This window comes from Toxorhynchites rutilus, chromosome 2 (assembly GCF_029784135.1).
Source record: "Toxorhynchites rutilus septentrionalis strain SRP chromosome 2, ASM2978413v1, whole genome shotgun sequence".
NCBI classification, from domain to species: domain Eukaryota; kingdom Metazoa; phylum Arthropoda; class Insecta; order Diptera; family Culicidae; genus Toxorhynchites; species Toxorhynchites rutilus.
In genome coordinates this window covers 229,929,103-229,952,042 of record NC_073745.1, presented here as the reverse complement: position 1 = coordinate 229,952,042, position 22,940 = coordinate 229,929,103, and the positions used below count along the sequence as shown (strand labels likewise).

The following is a 22,940-nucleotide window of genomic DNA, read 5'->3' as shown; positions in this document are numbered from 1 at the left end:
TCTGTCCAGTTGAAGGATATTATCGACAAAAAGAGAGCCTAAGAGATTGCGGATTAAAACATATGTTTTTCCATGCGGAAAACGCTTACGTCTATTCAATCGTTTTAATGAACATTTGTTCACATAGCTAGACGTTATCACCAGGTTGCCCTGTCTGTTGTGTTAGTATTTACATTTTCGATAAAAGTTAAAACGTCTCCGTCGGTAGTTTCAATTGTTATCGGATAAAATCAAGAAGGTTTGGGAGAAATTTAGTGAAATTGCTGGAAAAGGTACTTTGGATTTGTTGCGAGTCTAGAATAGTACTAGATATGATAAGAACAGCAGGTTCATGTTTTTCAATTAATTGAATCCGCAATTTTGGTAATTTGCAACATGATTTACCGATATCACTATGAGAAATTTGACACAATCGCATAAATATGGTGGAGTGACTATGAGTAGATGCTGAGTATGTGGAATAATTCGATGTCGAATCCGAGGAGTTATAATGCTAAGAACCAATATTATTTTTATTTTACTGGTGATCTGATTGATTCATTATCTAATTGAAGATTCGAATGCAGACATTTAGTTAGTTATAGCATTAAAAAAACACAATTGCTTCTCTTTGTTCATTGTTCAGTGCAGTTACGAAACATAGTAATTATATGAGCAGTGTTTCAATGGTTTCTTAGGAAACACTAAGTAATAAGACACTATCGTGATAGGCATGTTTGGACTCTACAAAGAATGTGATTCAAATGTAGATTTAGTTTATAGCACATAATGCTTATAATTGTTGATTTTCGAACGATGTATGAAAGCTGTATGGAACTACGTCTGTTATGTGGACAAACAGTGATTTTTCGGAAACATTTTTTTCAAAATTGCTCAAATGTTTTCGAACAAAAAATGTCTGTTTGCATGTTGAGCAAACGTATTACATTGCGTAGGATGCAAAATGGCGAAAAAGTCGCTTTTGTTCATTCTGTCGCTTACGTCTCCTATATAAACATGGGCAGCCCCAAGGGATATTACCCTGAGAAACGGTACAGGTGCGCTAGCTGGGCAAAGTACCGAGCAAAAAGATTTCAAGAGAAATCCCATTTTCGGCGCTTGTGCAATTCCGAGAGTCTAAGGTAGCAGTAAGTGGGGACATTCGTCGGAAGTTTCATCGGGTACTGATACGCCTCGATGATCAACACTGCTCGAACTTCTAAGGGGGGATGACGATCAAGCGACGGAGCCGACGATGTACTCTGTGGACTTCGTTCAGATAACAGACGGTACAATCAATGTGTGGCATTTCGCGTAAGTGAAATCCTTCAGACGTCGGATGTTTGTGAGTGACGATGGGTACCAACGAAACGAAGGGACGAAGGCATGCGCGTACATCGATCACGATGCAGCCAAGCGGATAATTCTTCCGCGGGATCATCTCTTTAAACACGAACGATTCCTTCATCATAACCATGAGACGGTAATAAATAAAATACTTCAAACGCTCGGCTTAAAGCAGCATATCGCCAGACCTGCAAATATTGTCAACAGTGCAAATTATTCTCGCCAATCCACAGCCCCCGCCAATGGGTGACCTTCATTCAGTTCGACTAGCCGCCTTTAGTCGCCCCTCCCACGTCACGCCTCACATGGGAGGGTGCGGTTGATGATCCGGACCGCCGAGCATAATTTTGAACGACTTCAAACTAGCAGACACCCGACGCGAGAATTTCTGGAGAGCATGTTTATAGAAATCGTCAACTCCCGTCCTCTGCCCAATATTCCGTTTGATGAAGACGACACCCAACCACTTCCTGTTGAGGTCAGTCAACGAAATGAGATCGTGGGTGCCTCTCGACAATAGCTGAAAAATAGCTGGAATCAGTCGCTGGTGTAAGCAGACATCTTCTGAAGATATTGGGTGCGAGACTACATGCTTACAATAACTCGTAGGACCAAGTCCAAGTCCTCCAAGTGGTTGAGTCGATCATAGTTGGTGATTTGATAACCACCGTGGATCCAAGGTTAGTTGGTTGGTTCTTTGTTTTTAAGAGGCTTTAAACTTTACAGTTCATCCGCCTCTAGGTGATCCAAGGTTAGCTTGAAATTGGTGGCTTAAAGGCCATGTGATTGCGACCTGTCCAGCTGCCGATGGTCAGGTAAGGTTGGTTACTGTACTGATTTCTGGTGGCATCTTCGAGCAACCAGCGGTGTCCTTAGCTCGACGTTGGCGTTGCGTTGCTTAGCGTTGAATTATAATTAATTTCAATCTATTGAAACCAACAACCTGTTTACCTAAAGGCTAGCTTCGATAAGATGACGAATGTATTCATCGCTCCATCCGCCACCGACTGGACCCAATAAATTGCGCACGCGTTTTTGGATACATCATCGGTTTAAGCATTTTAAAATGATCACATCGATTCTATCAACACACACAACAAGAAAGAACAAATGAGTATGGCCTTGATCAAATCAATGCCACTGTTGAGTAGCGCTTATACGCATACGCTCGAAAAGATGATAATAATTGGATGATTTGCAGCAATTACCAATCACACAGCCGGCGTCATTTTGTAATTGGACTGCCAAAAAAGTTGCATTCCACCTTGAATATTGCGATAGTGAAAATGAACTGGTATTATTTTAACCAGTTTTGTCCCTTTTTTCTCCCATTGTGCACTCACGGAACACCCGCCGGAAAGTAATCGAAAACGTAACTCTAACAAATTTTAATAACTCAAATCCCATACCATCGAGAGCGCACCCGAGGGGACGCATTTGAGTGAAGTCGCCGATTCAAATAAACAGTGACTTTCCCTTTGCCAACAACCGGCCAACATCATGGCTCTGCCTCCTGAGGGGTCGTCGCCTGTTAGGATGCTCGGAAAGTGCGCGCGCGCGCCCCCTGGAACCGTTTCATGTATCTAGGCTAAGGACGCGCAGCCCTTGCCATCATCTCACCCCGATAATCGTATTCATATGATGGTAAAATGAAAACTCAATTACGACAATCTGAAAAACGTTCCCCCTTTCGTGTGGCGGGGGAGAGGATACGAATGAAATCTCCTCCGTCGTTTGCAGTGCGCTGTCGCAGCGGTGGGTGGGAGTGGGTTGTAGATGAACTGTGACTGACTATTATTAAGTGTGGTCTGAAGAGGATAATTCACCCTCTTCACTTGACGGTGCGGGGACTGCGGAGCAAAATAAACAGACCAACAAAACGGGAGAGAGGGAGGCGGCGCTCTATCATCCACATCAACATCATCATCGTCATCATCAGTCCCGGAGCGAGCTAGGTGGTGTCTATGTGGAAACGGTTTCTAATGTGATTTTCCATGCGGATTTGTATTTTGTTGACGATGCGAAGGCTATAATTACTATCAATTTCGATTTAAATTATCTCCGGCCGGCCTATTCCAGATGACAGGAAATGAGTTTGATCAGCGCTGATTGGATTGCTGGGCGTCGAGCTCCGAATGTGAATGCAGGAGATCCCGTCCCGGAGAAACCTTCCATACCTGATGGTTGGCTGTTTATGTTATTCTTAATGAAATTGCGGTGTTGCGGTGATCGGTGATGTTGTACGTAGATTCCTTTCCCCGAAAGAAAAAAAATATTCCAAATCAAGAATGTTAACCCAACCGAATTCGAGAAAGCCGCATAACGCGCTCATTTATCGTTTTTCCACACATATAAATAACCAAACATTCGCTCGTTACGTTCCCGAAATGCGGGGACATATCGTATGTGAACCGTGTTAGCCGTTTTACGCTGCCACCATTAAACCGCCCCGAATTTACATATATCTGGTCGCTCTGCACGGAATACGGTGCCGTTTGGCAAGCCAAAAATCAATATCCAACAAATGAAGAGATGTACTCACCTGAACGCGAACCTCCGGCAGATTCACCTTCATCGCTAGCTCTTCCCGCGCGTACACATCCGGGTAGTGGGACTTCTCGAAAGCCCGCTCCAGCTCGTGCAGCTGGTAGGTGGTGAAGGTGGTTCGATTGCGCCGGTGCTTTTTCTTCGAGCAACCCTCCTCGCCTCCTAGAATGGGACGGAAATGTTTTACGGTTATTATTGATTCGTATCTTCAATGCCGTGCTGTCGACTGCCGGGCCCTCTTCATACACACGTTTATGATTGATTGGATAGTTAGTATATAATGATATAATACGATATGACATTGAACAACTATTCGGAAACAAAAAAACGTCTAAAAAGCCTAAAACGGCAGCTCCGACCCATGTGGCGAATATTGCGAAAAGATCTTGGCCCACATCCTTACAAGATCAAATTGACGCAAGAACTGAAGCCGCTTGACCACCAGAAGCGTAATATGTTCGTGGTTTGGGCTGAGCAACAACTTGAAAATGATCCGGATTTTCATCGAAAAATCATCTTTAGCGATGAGGCTCATTTCTGGCTGAATGGCTTCGTCAATAAGCAAAATATGCGATATTGGTCAGGCAGTAATCCACGAGTAACCTTGTGGAGCACGTATTCCATGAGTAACCATTGTATTCCAAAAAAAATACGGTTCGGTTTATGGTCCGGCGGCGTCATTGGGCCGTACTCCTCCATGATGATCAAGACCGGTACGTTACTGCGAATGGGGATCGCTACCGTTCAATGATAACCGAATATTTTTGGCTCAAATTGGATGATAGGACTTGGACAATATGTGGTTTCAACAGGACGGCGCCACAAGCCACACACCGAATTTAACAATCGATTTATTGAAAACCAAGTTTGGTGAGCACGTTATCTCACGAAATGGCCCAGTCAATTGGCCGCCTCGGCTGTGCGATTTGACGCCGTTAGACTATTTCCTGTGGGGCTACGTGAAGTCTATGGTCTATGCCAACAAGCCAGCGACGATTGATGAACTTCGTACGAATATCGAACTTGAAATTGCAGCAGTATCGGCCGATTTATGCTTGAAAACTGTTGAAAATTGGGTTCCGCGTCTGGACTTCTGCAAGCGTGTCCGTGGAGGTCATGCAAAAGAAATCAAGTTCCATACATAATGGCATCAAATGTACTTTCGCATGAATAAAGAATGTCATTGATATCCAAAACCGTTTTTTTTTATTAAAAAAAAACCCGATATAACGCCAAAACGGGTTATTTGATCGATATGTAGGTATTAGGCAAAATTATAGATTATAATATTGTGATTCTGGTAAAAGTTTTCGCAACCCCTCGTTGCTTCTCACCTATTATCCAACGAATTGCTTGTGGTGAGCCACTGTCGACTCTGTTTTGGTGAGCCACTGTCAGTTATACGAATGAGTGATCAGGAGAGAGATAAAAAAAAACAAAACCAATTGATAGAAGCGCTAGACAAGTATGAAAGATTGTAGATTTCAAGTTTCATTTCAAATTTCTAAAAAAATTAAGTGACTGTGATCGAATTAAAAATATTAAAAAACCCTGTACAGTTCACAAGGTCAGTTGACGCATAACTTAGAATTGTAATCGTGTTTCTTACTATTGAATTTAGTTGGCAGTGAATATTCAAATTACCAAATCGAAAGGACAAAAGAACGATTGTAAAACGAGAAAGGAATAGTAAACGTAAGGAATTCAAATTTAATTAGAAAGAACAATTTAATGTATTGACCCCCTTTTGGCAGGAATTTTTTAACTGTAATAATGAATATACTTTTAATCAATTGGAAAACATCATCTTCGTTGCAATCGCAACAAAAAGTACACAAACCCTTTTTTGTAAAAAAAAAAACTGCAAATAAGGTTTAACAATGCATTATTTCAAAAATAAAAATTTATTTCTATTAAAACGTTTTTTTTTTAATTCTCAAAAAATATATATGAAAATTGCTTACAATTAAGGATTATTCATATAATTGAAAAATATGCTTTTGAGAAAAAATAATTTTGAAATATTTTTACACTTGACTAGTTGACCCGGCAAACTTTATCCCGCCCAAAATTTATTTTTGTTATCAATACCTTCAAAAATTTACGTTTTCTTACTAAGCGCAAGTTCATGGGTCCAATCGCAGAACTGTTCATTGATTGATCTTCTAATCGACCCCGTTGAATTTAACTTTTCTATAAAATTCCTAGTACTCCTACCAAAACTAATCATTATAATATCAGATTATTTTCAGACGCAATTCTCGTTCATGATTTTTCAACCACTTGCAAATAACATGTTTCTCCGTTACATGGAATAAATGTTTGATACAGAAAATATGATAGAATAAAGACAACCTCCCCCCCCCCCCTTCCTCCCGTCATGGAAGCTTTTCTTGTCCCCTAAAATCTTCACATGCCAAATTTGGTTCCGTTTGATTGATCAGTTCTTCAGTTATGCAGAAATTTATGCTTCATTTGTATGGCCCTCCCTCAGAGAGACGGGAGGAGTGTCTATTCATCATACAAACGTTCCGTTTTCCCTAAAACCTTCGCATGCCAAAGTTGGCTCCATTTGCTTGAGAAGATTTCGAGTTAAGCAGAAATTTGTGTTTCATTTGTATAGCAGCCCCCCGTTAGAGAGAGGGGTGGAGTGTCTAACCACCTTAAAAATATTTATTGTACCCTAAAACTTCCATATGCCTAATTTGGATTCATTTGCTTGATAAATTCTCGAGTAATGCAGAAATTTGTGTTTCATTTGTATGGCAGACTCCCCTAAGAGAGGGGGTGGAGTATCTAACCACCATAGAATCATTTATAGCACCCTGAAATCTCCACATGCCAAATTTCGTTTCATTTGCTTGATTAATTCTCGAGTAATGTAGTAATTCGTGTTTCATTTGTATGGCAGACCACGGACCATAAACAACTCAACCCCCCCCCCCCCCTTTGAGAGGGGGATGGGGTGTCATATGCGCAATTTGGTTTAATTTGCTTGATCCATTCTCGAGTAAGGCAGAAATTTGTGTTTCATTTGTATGGCAGCCCTCCATTAAAGGGGAGGGTGGAGTTTCTATCCACCATAAAAACATTTATTGCATCCTAAAACTTTCATATGGCCTATTTGGTTCCATTTGCTTGAACAATTCTCGAGTAATGCAGATATTTGTGTTTCATTTGTATGGCAGCCCCCTTCGAGAGAGGGGTGGAGTGTCAATCCACCAGAGAAACATTTATTGCATCCCTCAATTTCATATACCCAATATCGGTTCTCGAGTAATGCAGAAATTTGAGTTTCATTTGTATGGCAGCCCCCCTTAGAGAGGGGAAGGGGTCTCAAACTATCTGAAAACCTTCCCCGGCCCCAAAAAGCCCTACATACCAATATTCATGTCGATCGGTTCAGTAGTTTCCGAGTCCATAAGAATCAGACAGACAGATAGAAATCCATTTTTATATACAGAAGAACCCCGATTATCCACGAAATAGTCGGGCCAGGTCATCACGTATAACGAAAATCGCGGATAACACAACGAAAAACAACGAAACAACGAAAAATGAGGACAAACACGGAAAAAAGATATTTTAGCATGAAAACTATGTTTCATCAATACAGGAATTATTGAAGTATTAATCTGTAAGGTCGTGTACATCAGTGATCAGATAATGTGAAAGCCACGACCAAAACAAAAAAAAACAAAAAAAAGTAAGACTCTACTACTCATTGACAAATTTCGGAAAGGTTTATAGAATTACTAGGGAACTCACTTTCGCAGATAATCCGCACCGCACCGGATAATCGAGGTTCTACTGTATATAGATTGTTTTCTATGGAACGAATGTGCAAACTAGAAAGCAGCATACAAAGCGTCGAAATTGCCACGGAATATCAACAGAAACCCAATTTGACCACAGCACAAAATGGAAACCAATTCTACGCTATCAGATTCGAATAAAATCCGGATTCTTGTGACAGCATAAATCATAGCATTCCTACTCTTCGAAGTTTGATTACTCACCTTCATCATCACTTCCGGAGCCCATTTTCTCGCCCTGCTCACTTGGCGTCGTCTGGTTCAGCTCTTCACTGGAGGCATAGCTGATACCGGCATCTTCGGCTAGTTTGTCCGGACCTTCCTGACCACCGGCGGGATTCGCCGCGAGTCTATAATCATCGGGCCTATGTTCGGCGGGCACTGAACCATGCACGATGCTTCCCGCGGCAAGCTGCTGCTGCTGCTGCTGATGGTGAGGGGGAGCTTGCTGCTGGAGTGGATGCTGTGATTGAACGTTAAGTTGTTGCTGCTGCTGCTGTTGCTGTTGTTGTTGCTGCTGATGGTGATGAAGGGCTGCCTGATGGAGCTGTTGCTGTTGATGCTGTTGTTGTTGCTGCTGAAGCTGTTGGTGATGCTGCTGGAGCTGCTGTTCCGCATCGTATGCCGCTTGCCGCGCTCGTAAATCATCGAAATTTTTCATATAATCGAAACTATTAGCCTTAATTGATTTATCGGCTGAGTCATGCAGCTTGCTGTATTTGTTAATGGAGCCCTCAACCTGATTGCTATCCGCACCACCACTGCCAGCCCCGCAGCTTCCACCGTCCAGCAGATGATCATCGTTGTCCGAGTATTTGCGTTTGAGGGCACCCGTCGTCGTCACCCCGGTCGGAGACGATAGATCATCCTCGTAGTCGTTCAAGGTGCTATTGCCATCCTCACTGCCGGGATCCCCACCTGCACTGTACTTGTTGTTTCCGTAGCCCATCGCGGTCCGGTAGTTTCGATCAGCGAAGTATTTGTTATTTTCCTTAAGCGACTTCATGTACTCGAGTTCAGCGTGGGATGGAAGCGCATTCGGGTGCTGGGGATGCAGCGCCGGATGATGGGGTTGGTGATGTCCCGTAAGACCCGTCGGATCCAGCGAGGAAGCGAAATCCAAGCTCTTCATGTGGTTCTGGTAGTTTGCGAGCTGCTGGAACTTGTCCGGCGAAGGACTGCCCATATATTGATTGGCCAGCGGGGAAGATTTGGCAAGCATTTGCTGCTGATCGCAGACCTTGATGTGGCCCAGTGGAGAAGCGCTCAGATCGGTCGCGTCGCTAGAATCGCCTAGGATCATCGGAGGAAGAAAAAAAAGAAAAAAAAATCAATAACTATTATAAGCGCTGAGTTAACCATTTAAAGTCCTAAAAAACACTTCTCTACTCTAGGTTACTCAGAAAATCAATGCCACATCTGTTGATACCATTTTTCCTCGTTTCAACGAGCGTTTTTATGAAAGACCGAACAAATTTGTTGACATGCGCTCGCACAGCTCATTATGCCATAGAATTTCGACCCGATGAGGTTACGTTTCATGAGCCGATGAATTCGAGCCGGCGATTATTATCAGCGACGTGGATGAATTAATTAACGAATGAATTCCACCTGAGGCCAACCCGCGGTGGGGAGCAAAAAAAAATTATCAGTCCGCGTAAATCTTGACCGATATGCACATTATTATGACGATTATGATAATTTCGTGCTCGTAATTAAAAGATTAATTGGTGACCAGGGAGAGGAGGTTTTCCCTTGACCGCCGTCGAATTCCTGCCCGTTACCAGCCAATCCACGGGTGATTGTTTTCATTCGAAATGATATTTCTTTTTTGGACCGGGCGGAGGGGGCGTAGGGCTGAATAATCACGACCAACGAATTATAATTTTTATTATTTATTATGTGTGAAGTGATGGTAGTTTCACGAGCGAAACAAATTGAAACGATTTTCTTCGGCTGCTCGCTCATTTCCATCTGTTTCACTTGGGCAGCTCATTAAATCGGTGCTATTCGTGCTCGGATTGATTATTTTGTGACCGAAGACAACAACAGTGAATAAAGTTTGGGCAACTGCGAGGAGTGGATATCCAAATTGGAGCTATTACTATAATTGAATTACTTGAAGCTGGCTCGTTGTTCGGTTAGGAAAGTACCGAACCCAAGGCTTTTCCCCCGTTCGCAGAAATAAAGAGCAATTATTGTTTCACGGGCTTGACTTGCTAATTATGTGAAGCGTGTTCTATAATTTTCCCCACACGAACGCCGCCTTCCATTCGACCCGAGGAAATCGTAGAATTTCCTCATCTTCGAAATGCAACTGCGTACGCCACTTACGGTCGTCTTCTGACGGCTAGAGTGGGTGTGTGGGGCAGGGGAGACGTCTCCACAAACCCACCCCAGAAACAAAGTAGAACTCGTGTGTTACAAAACATATAATAAACCTCAAATTAGTCATAATTTGCATTTCTCGCTACTTTTCGCTAACCGCTATCGCGTGCCCCGGGTTCACTCTCGGTGGCGTCTGGCGGACCTAATCGGGGCCAAATAGCGGAGGTAGCCGGCAAGAAGTGCGCCTTCTGCGCCCAGCCCAGCAGTGGCGGCAAACAGGACGAATATAAAGGAGCGTTTTTTGTGATTAAAAACTTTCGCTTCCATTCGGGCGTGCAATTTTTGGAGGTTATTTATTAGCGTGAAAATGCTCTAATGTGGGGCCGTTTGTTGAGCTGCTAGACGAATAAATGGGGTGAGGCTGGGAAGTTTTTGACAAATTAATTACCTGCCGTTTTGACTTGTGTTTTTTGGAATAGTAATAGGGTGAGTGGTTTGTACTGTAATCAAAACACACTTCGGAACGAATGCAGCCAGCTTCGGATTGGGAAAGTTCTAGTTTAGTTGCTTGGTGGCAGAGGTTGAATATAGCCATAACCGTTCCCAGAGGTGGATTGCGATCGAGGCGTATGTTCTTTGCATAATAATTGTGTTTCAGTAGATTAGAAAGCAGAAAATATTTGTTGAATCGAATTTTTAATAACACTGATTACGCCTGAATAAATTAGATGACGAGATATGGCTAAATTGTCTCTAAATTATTGAGAAATTACGCGCTAACTCGTCTCAGGGTTGGCAGCATTTCTTCAGAACTGTTTCAAACTTCCTGAGTGAGGAGATGTTAGCGAACTAAGCATCTTTGCATACAACATTTTTCAATAAATTAGTCTAGACTCTCTGCTGCAAAGGACGAAACCTTGTTTGCTTTGTTTATAGATCGGTATATAATCATATCGATGTATAAAAAAGCAAACCAAAAATCCTACACTTATTACACGCTCTCGGTCAGACACCTCGACAAAACCTTTAGACCTGAGGAGGGTTTCCATACCTTTTTTCTCGGCTAGCTCGAGCATGAAATTCAGATATCCCGAAGAACTTTTTCTTGTCTCTCCTCTCTTTTATTATCTTGTCACACGATACCATACCATTAATGTAGATCAATTAATGATGTGGGACCGCGCGATCCCAATCATATCCGCCCATAACTTATATCTACATATTCTGGGTAGACTCTTGATTGTTTCCCTGTCTATTACTGATTATTTTCCACATTATAGGGCAGAAAACCGGTTTTCGAAAAAAAAATTTTGATTCCAAATGTCTTAAAATTACATGAAACGTCGATATCTAGTGTCATCTTAAGAAAAAAATTTGACAAAAATCGCCACTCTGGGACTTCGGGATACGAAATGGTTTTGGGTGCCAATAAAAATAGTTATCTGGATTTTTCATTCGGAACTTGCACTTTTTGATAAATTGGTTGCAGAAATAAATCAGGCTTTCACAAAAAATGCATTCTAGAACCAAAAATTCGATTCTCTCGAAACAGTCACTCCGGAAATGACTGATTTTTTTTCATGACGGTCAAGTGTATTGCCTATTGCTATTTTTTCCGTATATAACAAAGTGTATAAAAAAAGTCTTGCAAAAATTTTCTTCATCCTAACAAAAACTCTTTCTTTTTATTCAACCCAAAGTTTGTCGTGCTTCAAATGTTATTTCGATAAACGATTGAACATTTCTTAAATATTAATGTTTTGTAGTAACAACTTACACGACTCATCGATGAATGCACGATTCCAGGTTTTTTTTTCCTATGTACCGATTAGAGAGTTGGGGATTTTCCAGATACTTGTGCAAAAGCAATTCCAATTTTCGAAAAACTGACAGCGATAAAAATACAGTTTAAACAATACACTCTAAACTAGTTCGACCCAAATTTCCAAGAGGAAATATCCGATGGGTAATGTTCTACAGCGTTTTTTCCGTTGATGTGGGACACGATTTACCTTGAAAATGACTACAAATTTTTCAACAAAACCTTGCATATCTGACCAAAGTCGGACAATCCGAAGCATCAAAAAAGGGTTTGAATTCCACGCAAAAAATGGATTACTTTTTCCCCAAACCTAATATCCAATATCTATGTCCAACGTCTATAAGACCAACCTGAAATTATTTCGTTGCAACACAAACAGTCAGAATTTGAACAAGATTCATTCATACATTGTAGAATGTTTAGAATAAAGAATATTTAACGTCAATTTTGTTCAAAAAAATAGTTTGTTTATTCATTGTGCTTAAATATGATAATTTCAGCTGTCCAGATTCTATAAGACAGCAGTCTCCACCAAAATTTCTGTTTAAAAAATAATGTTCCTTCTTCCATAATCATGCCAATACCCGTTGAAACCATCAGGACCATCCAAATTGAACTTTTTTTCGTCACTGAAGATAACCTAGCGAAGTTAAAAGTAAAAGAAAAAATTGAGGAACTTTTCGTTATGGTAAATAGCAAAATGTATTCTTTCGAAAACGATTGATTTATTTGAATAGGCGATTTTGAAGTATTCGAAGCTGTTCTAGTTATTTCCCGCTTATCCTGGTCAGAGAGCTTCGATTTACGTGGAGCTTTCTTATTTTTACCGTATCCTTGAGGACAAATAATTGAGAACTACCTGATGGGATCGTCCAATCCGACGAGCAATTTCTCTAATTACAACATTTTCTTGGTGAAATGCATCGATTTGTCATTTTCTCTATCCGTGAGCACCTTTCCCTTCGGTATTTTCCAGATTTATTAATCAAACTAACTAAAACCAACGGAAAACGTAACTGGTCTTGTGGAAACTTGACACTTGAAAAATACAAAAACATTTGTTTACGCTCAACGCTTGCACACACACATATGAAAATCATGCAGTGTATGATAGTTACCAATACAAATACACTAGAATATAAATTGAAGTTTGTTTACAATGACACAAAGCAGCAAGATCATACCCTGATCTTATAGAGGTTGGACAGAGTGTATCCTGAAAACGGTTAGTCTTAGGCTAAAGTTTTATTTGTTTCAGTCTCCAATTTAAGTTCTATTTAATTGGCTTCGATCAGACAAGTTGTTTTCGAATTACGATTTTTCTGAAGAAAAAGATTCCACATTCAGTAATTTCATGGAAAAAGACAGACCAAAATCCATTCCTCCGATTTTTTCTGTCCTATATTGTCTCATGAATGATTTCGTGTTTCCGATTGGTTGGCGAGAAAAAAAATGGCAAGTAACGAAAGGAAATAGCGCGCATTATGAACGATTGTAAAATCGGCTTTAATATTGAAGTATAGAAAAAAAATTGGTTCAATGACAAAAATGATCGAAAATTTACAAAATAAAAGATTTTTCAGACCAAGTTAACTCATGATCAGAGTTGCCAACTATAATTTCAAAACAATCTGGGAGAATGAAAACAAAAATCCGGATAAATAAGGATAGCTCATATTGGGTTGTCCGAAAATTTAATGGGAAAACAAAAACATCATTTTCAATCAAAGCATTATAATTTAATTTTATATCCATAGTTCTGTTACGCAATATTTCACCATCTTTCACACAGTTTAAATATTCTATCCTCCCAGAACATGTTTGTTTCCTCGTCGAAGACTGCTGGGAGCCATGCATATAAGAAACAGGTTGCTTGGTAGTAGCTCATAAGGCAGAATCCATTCCAAATCTCACCAGAAACAGAGTATATCTTCCTTCGGACGAAGACCGGATATGTAAAAGAATTAATAAGCCTGGTATAAATCCTCGCATAAGCGGAAATGCTAGTGTTTCAACTGACTTTCTGATCGTTTCTATTTTTTCCGAAAAACTTACAGTATCACTACAGTGCAGAATTGCAGAGAAATCAATATTCAAATTTTCAATGAATTCAAATGAATGAATCTTTACTCGACAAATCAGGAAAATAAATGAGCAGTGGAAGACTTGTTGAATTTTTCCTAATTTTTATGATATTTAGTACTGCTATAGATATATTTACAATAGTCCCATCATTAACGTTGATTCTACTTTGAATCAGATGAACAAATTATATATGAAACTAGCTGACCCGGCAAACTTCGTCCCACCCAAAATTTGTTTTTTGTTATCAATACCTCCAAACATTCATGTTTTTTACTAAGCGCAAGTTCATGGGTCAAATCGCAGAACTGTTGATTGATTATTCTTCTAATCGACCCTGTTGAATTTACCTTTTACTATAAAATTCCTAGTACTTCTACCAAAACTCATCATTATAATATTACATTATTTTCTGACACAATTATCGTTCAAGATTCTTCAACCACTTAACAACCACTTGTTATGTTAAGTGTTAATGTTTCTCCGTTACATGGAATAAATGTTTGATACAGAAAATATGATAGTATAAAGACGCCCTAAATCATACAATTCCTTCCTCGAGTTTTGCTCTTATCAACATATTCGGCAATCCATTTTTATAGAAGAAGATAAAGATATTTCGTTAGCGCAAACATCAAATGGACTAACAACGCTTGTCACTATGTAATTGTAGAACATATGGGAATTTAATTTTCCGAATTTTCCGTTTTTCCTTCAGACTTTTCCAAAAATTTTCAATTGTCATGTTTGATTGGAATATTTTCGGTTGGAATATGTGTAACATTTTTGTGGGACCACCTCTTCACTCCAGAGGAGAGAGGGGTGTCATACCATCATAGAAACATTTCTCATACCCAAAAACCCTCACATCCCAAATTGTGCTTGATTAGTTCTCGAGCTATGTAGAAGTTTGTATTTCATTGGTATGGCAGCCCTCCTTAGAGAGGAGGGAGGAGTGTATTCATCATAGAAACGTTTCGTGCCCCCTAAAACCTGCACATGCCAAATTTGGCTCCATTTTCTTGATTAATCCTCGAGTTATGCAGAAATTTGTGTTTCATTTGTATGGCAGACCTTACCCCTTCTTAGAGAGGTGGGAGGAGTGTTGAGCCACCTTAGAAATGTTTCTTGCCCCCTAGAACCTCCACATGCCAAATTTGGTTCAGTTTGCTTGATTAGTTTTTGAATTATGCAGAAATCTATGCTTCATTTGTATGGCAGAGAGAGGGGAAGAGTGTCTATTCACTATAGAAACGTTTCGTGTACCCTAAAACCTCCGCATTGCCAAATTTGGCTCCATTTACTTGATTAGTTTTCGAGTTATACAGAAATTAGTCTTTCATTTGTATGACAGTTCCCCCTTAGAAAGGCGGGTGGAGTGTCTAACTACTGTGAAAACATTTATTTCCCCCTAAAACCACCATATGCCTTATTTGGTTTCATTTGCTTCATTAATTCTCGAGTAATGCAGAAATTTGTGTTTCATTTGTATGGCAGCCCCCCTTAGAGAGGGGGGAAGAGTGTCTTACCACCATAGAAATATTTATTGCACCCTAAAACCTCCACATTGCAAATTTGGTTTCATTTTCTTGATTAATTCTCGAGTAATGCAGAAATTTGTGTTTCATTTGTATGACAGCCCCCCCTTAGAGAGGGGGGAGGAGTGTATAATCACCATAAAAACATTTATTGCACCTTAGAATCTCCATATGCCTAATTTGGTTTTATTTGCTTGATTAATTCTCGACAAATGCAGAAATTTGTATTTCATTTGTATGGCAACCCCCCTTAGAGAAGGGGGAGGGGTCTTAAACTATCACGAAAACCTTCCCCGGTCCCAAAAACCCCTACATACCAATTTTTATGTCAATCGGTTCAGTAGTTTTCGAGTCCATAAGAATCAGACAGACAGACAGACAGAAATCAATTTTTATGTATATAGATCTTTTTATATTGACTGTGGATTCAAAATTTTTCTCTTGAGTAATTTTGGAAAACCACGAAACAATTGAGGGTAGAGATTAAGTTAAGTTAAGTATAGATTTGCGTCTAGAAAATTTACCCTAATGTATGATATATGCAAGTGCGAACCGGAGAACTATCATGAAAGAAAACTTTGGCATGGAAACCAGTATATTTATAACGAATAATGTAAAGAGTACAAAATCAGGAAAAATCAGGATCATTTCAGAAAAATCAGGACAAATTGAGTGTTCGTCAGGATATGAGGAAGCGTTCTAAAAAGTCTGGGAAATCCTGAAAAATCTGGCATCTCTGCTCATGATTCTATATGCTAAGGGTGAAATAGGAGTCTAATCGGTCGGAATATTTTTTGAAAGGAATAAATATCGAAGGTTCATTCTTCGCCGATTGCCCGAAGTAACCAGACGAAGGAAAGTCGCGTCCAAGTTCCGTTATCGGTTACCGCGTGATTGTTGTTTTTTTGCCGCTGAAGAGTTCATTTCACTATCTGGATAGTGAGTGAAGTGCCCTGCCTGCAAGTGGATAAAGGCTTTCATCCTCGGAAAGCCAAGCATTGGTTTTTGTTTTGTCGCTGCTTCGCCGACATTGGAGATTTCGCCGAGTCATCGTGCCAACAGTGACAGTGCGGGTAAGCTTTCACCGACGACTGTGTGTAGTGGTGTCGTAGGCACATTCCCACCACCAACGAGCTTTCAGCACGCTCCCGTTCATCTGCACTGGAGTGCGTTCATAGGTGAATAAGATTGAATATACTGAGAGAAAATATTTAATAATTATAAGTTTTTTTTTTTTTTTGTTTTTGTGAATTATTTTATTGTGAAATATTGTTTAAAAAAATACTTAGAATATAAGTGAAAATTTAAAATGGCAGAGAGTGGGGGACCTTCGGATATGGAGGTCTCTGACTCTAGTTCCCTCCTAACGGATAAAAAAAAGTCACTCAAACGTGTTCCAAATACGGAAGATACTTCTTCTGGGGACGAGTCAGCTAACCCTACCAAGCCTCCCTCCAAAAAACTAGCAAATCTCCCATCTGCCCTTAACGATCCCACTCTACCTTCAACCTCGTCTTCTCCCTCTGTTCTTCCCGCTCCTTCTCAACCTTCGCCTTCCCACTCTCAATCCCCGTCCTCGCCTTCCCCCCCTGTTATTCCCACTCCCCGTGTAAAGGTCTATCCAGAAGATGCGCCCGGAACTGGTCCCTGGGTTGTTTTCTTCAGGCCTAAGCCAAATGGAAAGGCGTTGAGAGTCATGCAGATCGCGAAAGATCTGGCAAGGTATACCTCCGTTTCGGAAATTTCGAAGGTTAGACCAAACAAATTGCGAGTTGTCGTGAATGATCGAAAAGATGCAAACAAGATTGTTGTCGATCAGCATTTTACAATTGAGTATCGGGTCTACATACCCTCTCACATAGTCGAAATTGAGGGTGTGATAACCGAAACGGGCTTGACGTGCGAATACATTACGAGTGAAGGTACCGGCCGTTTTAAAAAACTGCCCTCGACGACTGTTAAGATCTTGGGTTGCCGCCAGCTCGGAACAGTCTCCCATGAAGGAGAAGAAAAGAAATTTACGCCGTCCAACTCGTTTCGAGTCACCTTCGCTGGTTCAGCTCTCCCTGACTACGTGATGGTAGATAAATTGAGGTTAGCCGTGCGACTTTTTATTCCAAAGCCAATGACTTGTCTAAAGTGCAAGTCAGTTGGTCACACGGCTGCTTATTGTGCCAATAAAGAACGATGTGCCACTTGCGGAGAACAACATGAGGGGAAATCCTGCAGTGCGACTGAGCATAAGTGTCCATATTGCGGGGGATCCCCACACGTGCTCTCAGCTTGTGAAACATACAAGGCTCGCTGGGAGAAACAGAAGCGCTCTTTGAGGGAACGCTCTAAACGCACTTTCGCAGAAATTTTGAAGGGCGCTTCTCCACTGGCTCAAGAACAACAACCAATCAATACACACAATGTCTTCGCTACGTTGCCAGTTGACGAAATGGAAGCGGATACAGCTAACGGGGGCACGCCGTTTATTTCTCAAGGGAATCCCCGGCGCAAAAATGTGACCACTCCCAAAGTTCAAGGACAAGTCCCTCCGGTGATACCCCCTGTTAGCTTGCCCAAAAAATCGAGTGCAGCGGATAAGCAAAATCAGGTCCCTCCTGGCCTCCGTGGTAATAGTTCACCTTCGAACGACCCAGCACTCGAGGGGACATCAAAAACCCCAACTGTCCCTGTTTTTCCGTCAAGTTCAACTTCCCAATCGGGATTTATAAAGTTGTCTGACCTTGTGGATCAAATCTTCACGTGTTTTAATGATTCCGACTCCATCTGAACCATTGTCACCGCAATGCTTCCAGTACTAAAGACAATTTTGCAGCAATTGATGCAAACATGGCCCCTCCTTGCAATGATTATCTCTCTTGATGTCTAATTTAAATAGAGAGGTCGGAGATATCACTGTTTTACAGTGGAATTGTCGTAGTCTTATCCCTAAATTGGATACATTCAAATTTCTAATTCATAAACTCAATTGTGATGTTTTTGCTCTATCCGAAACCTGGCTCTCTTCTCAAAATGATCTCTTTTTCCACGATTTTAATATAATACGCTTGGACCGTGATGACAGATACGGAGGGGTACTATTGGGGATCAATAAGTGTCACTCATTTTTTAGAATTGACCTTCCACCTACTGGAGGGATCGAAGCTGTTGCTTGTCATGCAAACATCAGAGGCAAAGACCTCTGTATAGTCAGCTTGTATTGGCCTTCGAGAGCTGCGGTTAGCCGCAAGCAACTTGTTGACATGTGCTCACTCCTTCCTGAGCCACGATTAATCTTGGGAGACTTCAACTCTCACGGAACTGCCTGGGGGGAACAGTACGACGACAATCGTTCATCGTTGATATATGACCTTTGTAACAGCTTCAATATGACCGTTTTGAACACTGGGGAAACAACACGTGTACCTAAACCTCCTGCTAAACCAAGTGCTCTTGACCTCTCGCTTTGCTCGAATTCACTATCGTTAGATTGCAAGTGGAATGTAATCCAGGATCCCAACGGTAGTGACCACTTGCCAATCAAAATTTCTATCACCAATGGGTTGAATTCTTCTGAATCAATAAACATGGCATACGACCTCACAAGACACATTGACTGGAAAAAATATGCGGACGCGATTGCTCTAGCCATCAATTCCAGAGATGGTTTGCCTCCATTGGAGGAGTATAACTTCATTTCTCGTTTGATATATGACAGCGCGGTTCGCGCTCAAACGAAACCCATCCCAGGTTCCACTATTCGTCGAAGGCCTCCCAATCCATGGTGGGATGGCCAGTGTTCCAAGCTTTATGGAGATAAATCGAATGCATTTAAAGCTTTTCGGAAACGTGGAACCCCTGAAAATTTTCAGAAGTATTTGGACCTTGAAAATCAATTTAAAAACTTGATCAAAGGGAAAAAACGTGCTTATTGGCGAAATTTCGTGGGAGGTTTGTCACGAGAAACGTCAATGAAAAAATTATGGAAAGTGGCTCGAAACATGAGAAATCGCTCTTCATCCAATGAAAGCGAGGAATATTCACATCGATGGATTTTTAATTTTGCACGAAAGGTTTGTCCCGATTCCGCTCCAGTGCAAAGAATTATTCGAGATATACCACAAGATAGGTGCGATCTTGATTCCGAGTTTTCGATGGTAGAATTCTCTCTTGCTCTCCTTTCATGTAACAATTCTGCTCCGGGATCGGATAGAATTAAGTTCAACTTGCTGAAAAATCTCCCTGATGTGGCGAAACATCGCTTGTTGAACTTATTCAATCGGTTTCTGGAGCATAATATTGTTCCAGATGATTGGAGACAAGTACGAGTTATAGCTATTCAAAAACCCGGAAAACCCGCGTCCGACTTCAATTCGTACCGCCCAATAGCAATGCTGTCTTGTATACGGAAATTGTTGGAGAAAATTATCTTGTTTCGCCTTGATCGATGGGTTGAAACGAATGGCCTACTCTCAGATACACAATATGGGTTCCGCAGGGGCAAGGGGACGAATGATTGTCTTGCGTTGCTTTCTTCAGAAATTCAAATGGCTTACGCCGAAAAAAAACAAATGGCTTCAGTATTCTTGGACATAAAGGGGGCCTTTGATTCTGTTTCAATAGAGGTTTTGTCAGACAAATTACAATCTCGGGGTCTGCCGCCTCTATTGAATAATATGTTATATAACTTGCTTTGTGAGAAACATTTGAACTTTTCTCACGGAGATTCGGCAGTAAGTCGGGTCTCTTACATGGGACTCCCCCAGGGCTCATGTTTAAGCCCCCTTTTGTACAACTTCTACGTAAGCGACATTGACAATTGCCTTACACAAAATTGCAGCCTAAGACAACTTGCAGATGATGGAGTGGTGTCTGTCGTAGGATCAAACGAATCCGACCTGCAAGAATCCTTACAAGATACTTTGAACAATTTTTCAACCTGGGCCATTGGGCTAGGGATCGAATTCTCCACGGAGAAAACAGAGATGGTGGTTTTTTCTAGGAAGCATAAACCAGCAAAACCAAAGCTTCAACTTTTGGGTAAACCGATCACTCATGCTATGTCATTCAAGTATCTTGGGGTCTGGTTCGACTCTAAATGTACTTGGGGGGCCCATATTAGGTATCTGAGTAAAAAATGTCAACAAAGAATAAACTTTCTCCGTACAATTACCGGCACCTGGTGGGGAGCCCATCCCGAAGATCTTATAATGTTGTATCGAACAACTATTCTCTCAGTGATGGAGTATGGCAGTTTCTGTTTTCAATCAGCTGCCAAAACACACCTCATTAAACTCGAGCGAATTCAGTATCTTTGTCTCCGTATCGCGTTGGGATGTATGCCCTCAACGCATACCATGAGTCTCGAGGTTTTGGCAGGCCTACTCCCACTAAAAGATCGCTTCAATTTATTATCTCTTCGGTTCCTCATCCGGTGTAAGGTTATGAACCCATTGGTGATCGGAAATTTTGAGCAGCTGATCGAGCTAAATTTTCATTCTGGATTCATGAGCTCATATCATGAATTCGTCTCCATGCAGGTTGATCCTTCTTCGTATATTCCCAACCGTGTTTGTTTTCCTGACTACATCAATTCCTCTGTGCATTTTGATCTGTCCATGAAGCAGGATATCCATGGAACATCAGATTATCTTCGATCGAGGATCGTTCCAACGATCTTCGATGCAAAGTATGGGGATATCAATTGTGATAATATGTACTTTACTGATGGGTCCTCTATGAATGAGTCCACAGGATTTGGAGTGTTCAACGAATTTTTTAGCACCTCACACAGTCTTCAGAATCCATGCTCAGTGTATATTGCTGAATTGGCAGCGATACACTGGGCGCTGGACAGCGTCGCCTCACGACCTGTTGAACACTATTACATTGTAACGGATAGTCTTAGCTCTGTCGAAGCTATCCGTTCAGTGAGGCCGGAAAAGCACTCGCCGTACTTCCTTGAGAGAATACGAGAAATTTTGAGTGCTTTATCCAGACGCTGTTATGTCATTACCTTTGTCTGGGTCCCTTCACATTGCTCAATTCTGGGTAATGAGAGGGCTGACTCATTAGCAAAGGTAGGTGCAATTGAAGGCGATATTTATCAGCGTCAAATCGCCTTCAATGAATTTTATTCTTTAGTCCGCAAAAATACCATAGTTAACTGGCAACGCAAATGGAACGAAGATGAATTGGGCCGGTGGCTCCACTCGATTATCCCTAAGGTTAGCCTCAAACCATGGTTCAAAAGTCTGGACTTGAGCCGGGACTTTATTCGCACCTTCTCCCGACTCATGTCCAATCACTGTTCGTTAGATGCGCTACTCTTTCGTATTAATCTTGCCGACAACAATCTTTGTGTTTGTGGCCAAGGTTACCACGACATCGAGCACGTTGTTTGGTCGTGCGAGCTGTATCTTGTCGCCAGATCGAATTTAGTAGTCACCCTTCGGGCCCGAGGAAGGCAGCCCAATGTGCCGGTGAGAGACGTGTTGGCTCGGTTAGACCTTGATTACATGTCCCAAATATATGTATTCCTTAAAGCTATCGATCTTCGTGTGTGATTGTCCTTATACCCTTAGTTTTTCCTTTTCCTTTTCCTTTGTGAGAGATCGGATCCCTTCTTAAGAATAAGATGAAATGTAAATACATATTAGATATAAGATAGGTTTAAGAATTGAGTGTGATGAGTGTGATTGAGAGTGTGATTGAGAGTGTGAGTGTGATCAATGTCAACATATCCTCATATCCCCTCCTTTTCCTGAAGAAAATATGTCACCCTTCTAAACTCGAGTTGACCGCGAGTAATCGGTTTCCTATATTATTAACATTAGAATTAAGGAAAAATGTATATATACTAGTAACAATACAGTAAGGAGTTCGGCTCCTTTAAACCTATGTAACTGAGCCTGTAAAAATAAACGATTTAAATAAAAAAAAAAAATATCGAAGGTTTGAGCAAAATCGGTACAAGTTTTTACAAAAAACTCAATTAAGAGAGGGAATAAAATATAGAATCATATGGATAAGTTGAAAAATCGAAGAGGGTCGGCTGTTCTTCAATAAGTTCTGTAATTCAATAGAAAATCAACTAATCAAGAAGAGGATTCGATATATTCCAACCGAAACTTAGTCAACCACAAGAAATAAATAACTTTCTTAAACGATTTTATGGGACTATTCACTGCCAGCCCCTTTCCCCTTTCTATCGGAAGTACTAACCCGTTCGGAACGAACATAAGTTTCCTAATTACTCGCTTCCATCATGGTTAACAGCAAAAATCAATCACCCACTTGAGCGAAAACATAATCACTCTCTGTTCACGAGCTCGAATGAGCAAACAAACATCAAAGAAGCACCAATTCCTGCCAACAACAACAAAACAAAAAGAAGGTGGTATTAAATATCACTTAAGCACCAAATACGAGTTTCTGTCCAATCATTGTTTTCCTCGGACGATGAAAACAGACACCAAATTAGATGAATTA

General features: G+C 41.0%; 1 protein-coding gene across 3 annotated transcripts in view; it reads right to left on the bottom strand.

Annotated features, from left to right (window-relative positions):
- The window catches only part of LOC129770066 (retinal homeobox protein Rx), a 140,845-nt gene that overhangs the window by 82,352 nt on the left and 35,553 nt on the right, over window positions 1–22,940 (bottom strand). For all 3 annotated transcript variants that reach the window (XM_055772682.1, XM_055772683.1, XM_055772684.1), the window contains exons 3-4: window positions 7,893–8,981; window positions 3,869–4,035 (exon numbers count right to left, since the gene is read on the bottom strand). In XM_055772682.1, the coding sequence (XP_055628657.1) occupies window positions 3,869–4,035; window positions 7,893–8,981 (1,256 nt within the window). The remainder of the gene's footprint in view (window positions 1–3,868; window positions 4,036–7,892; window positions 8,982–22,940) is intronic.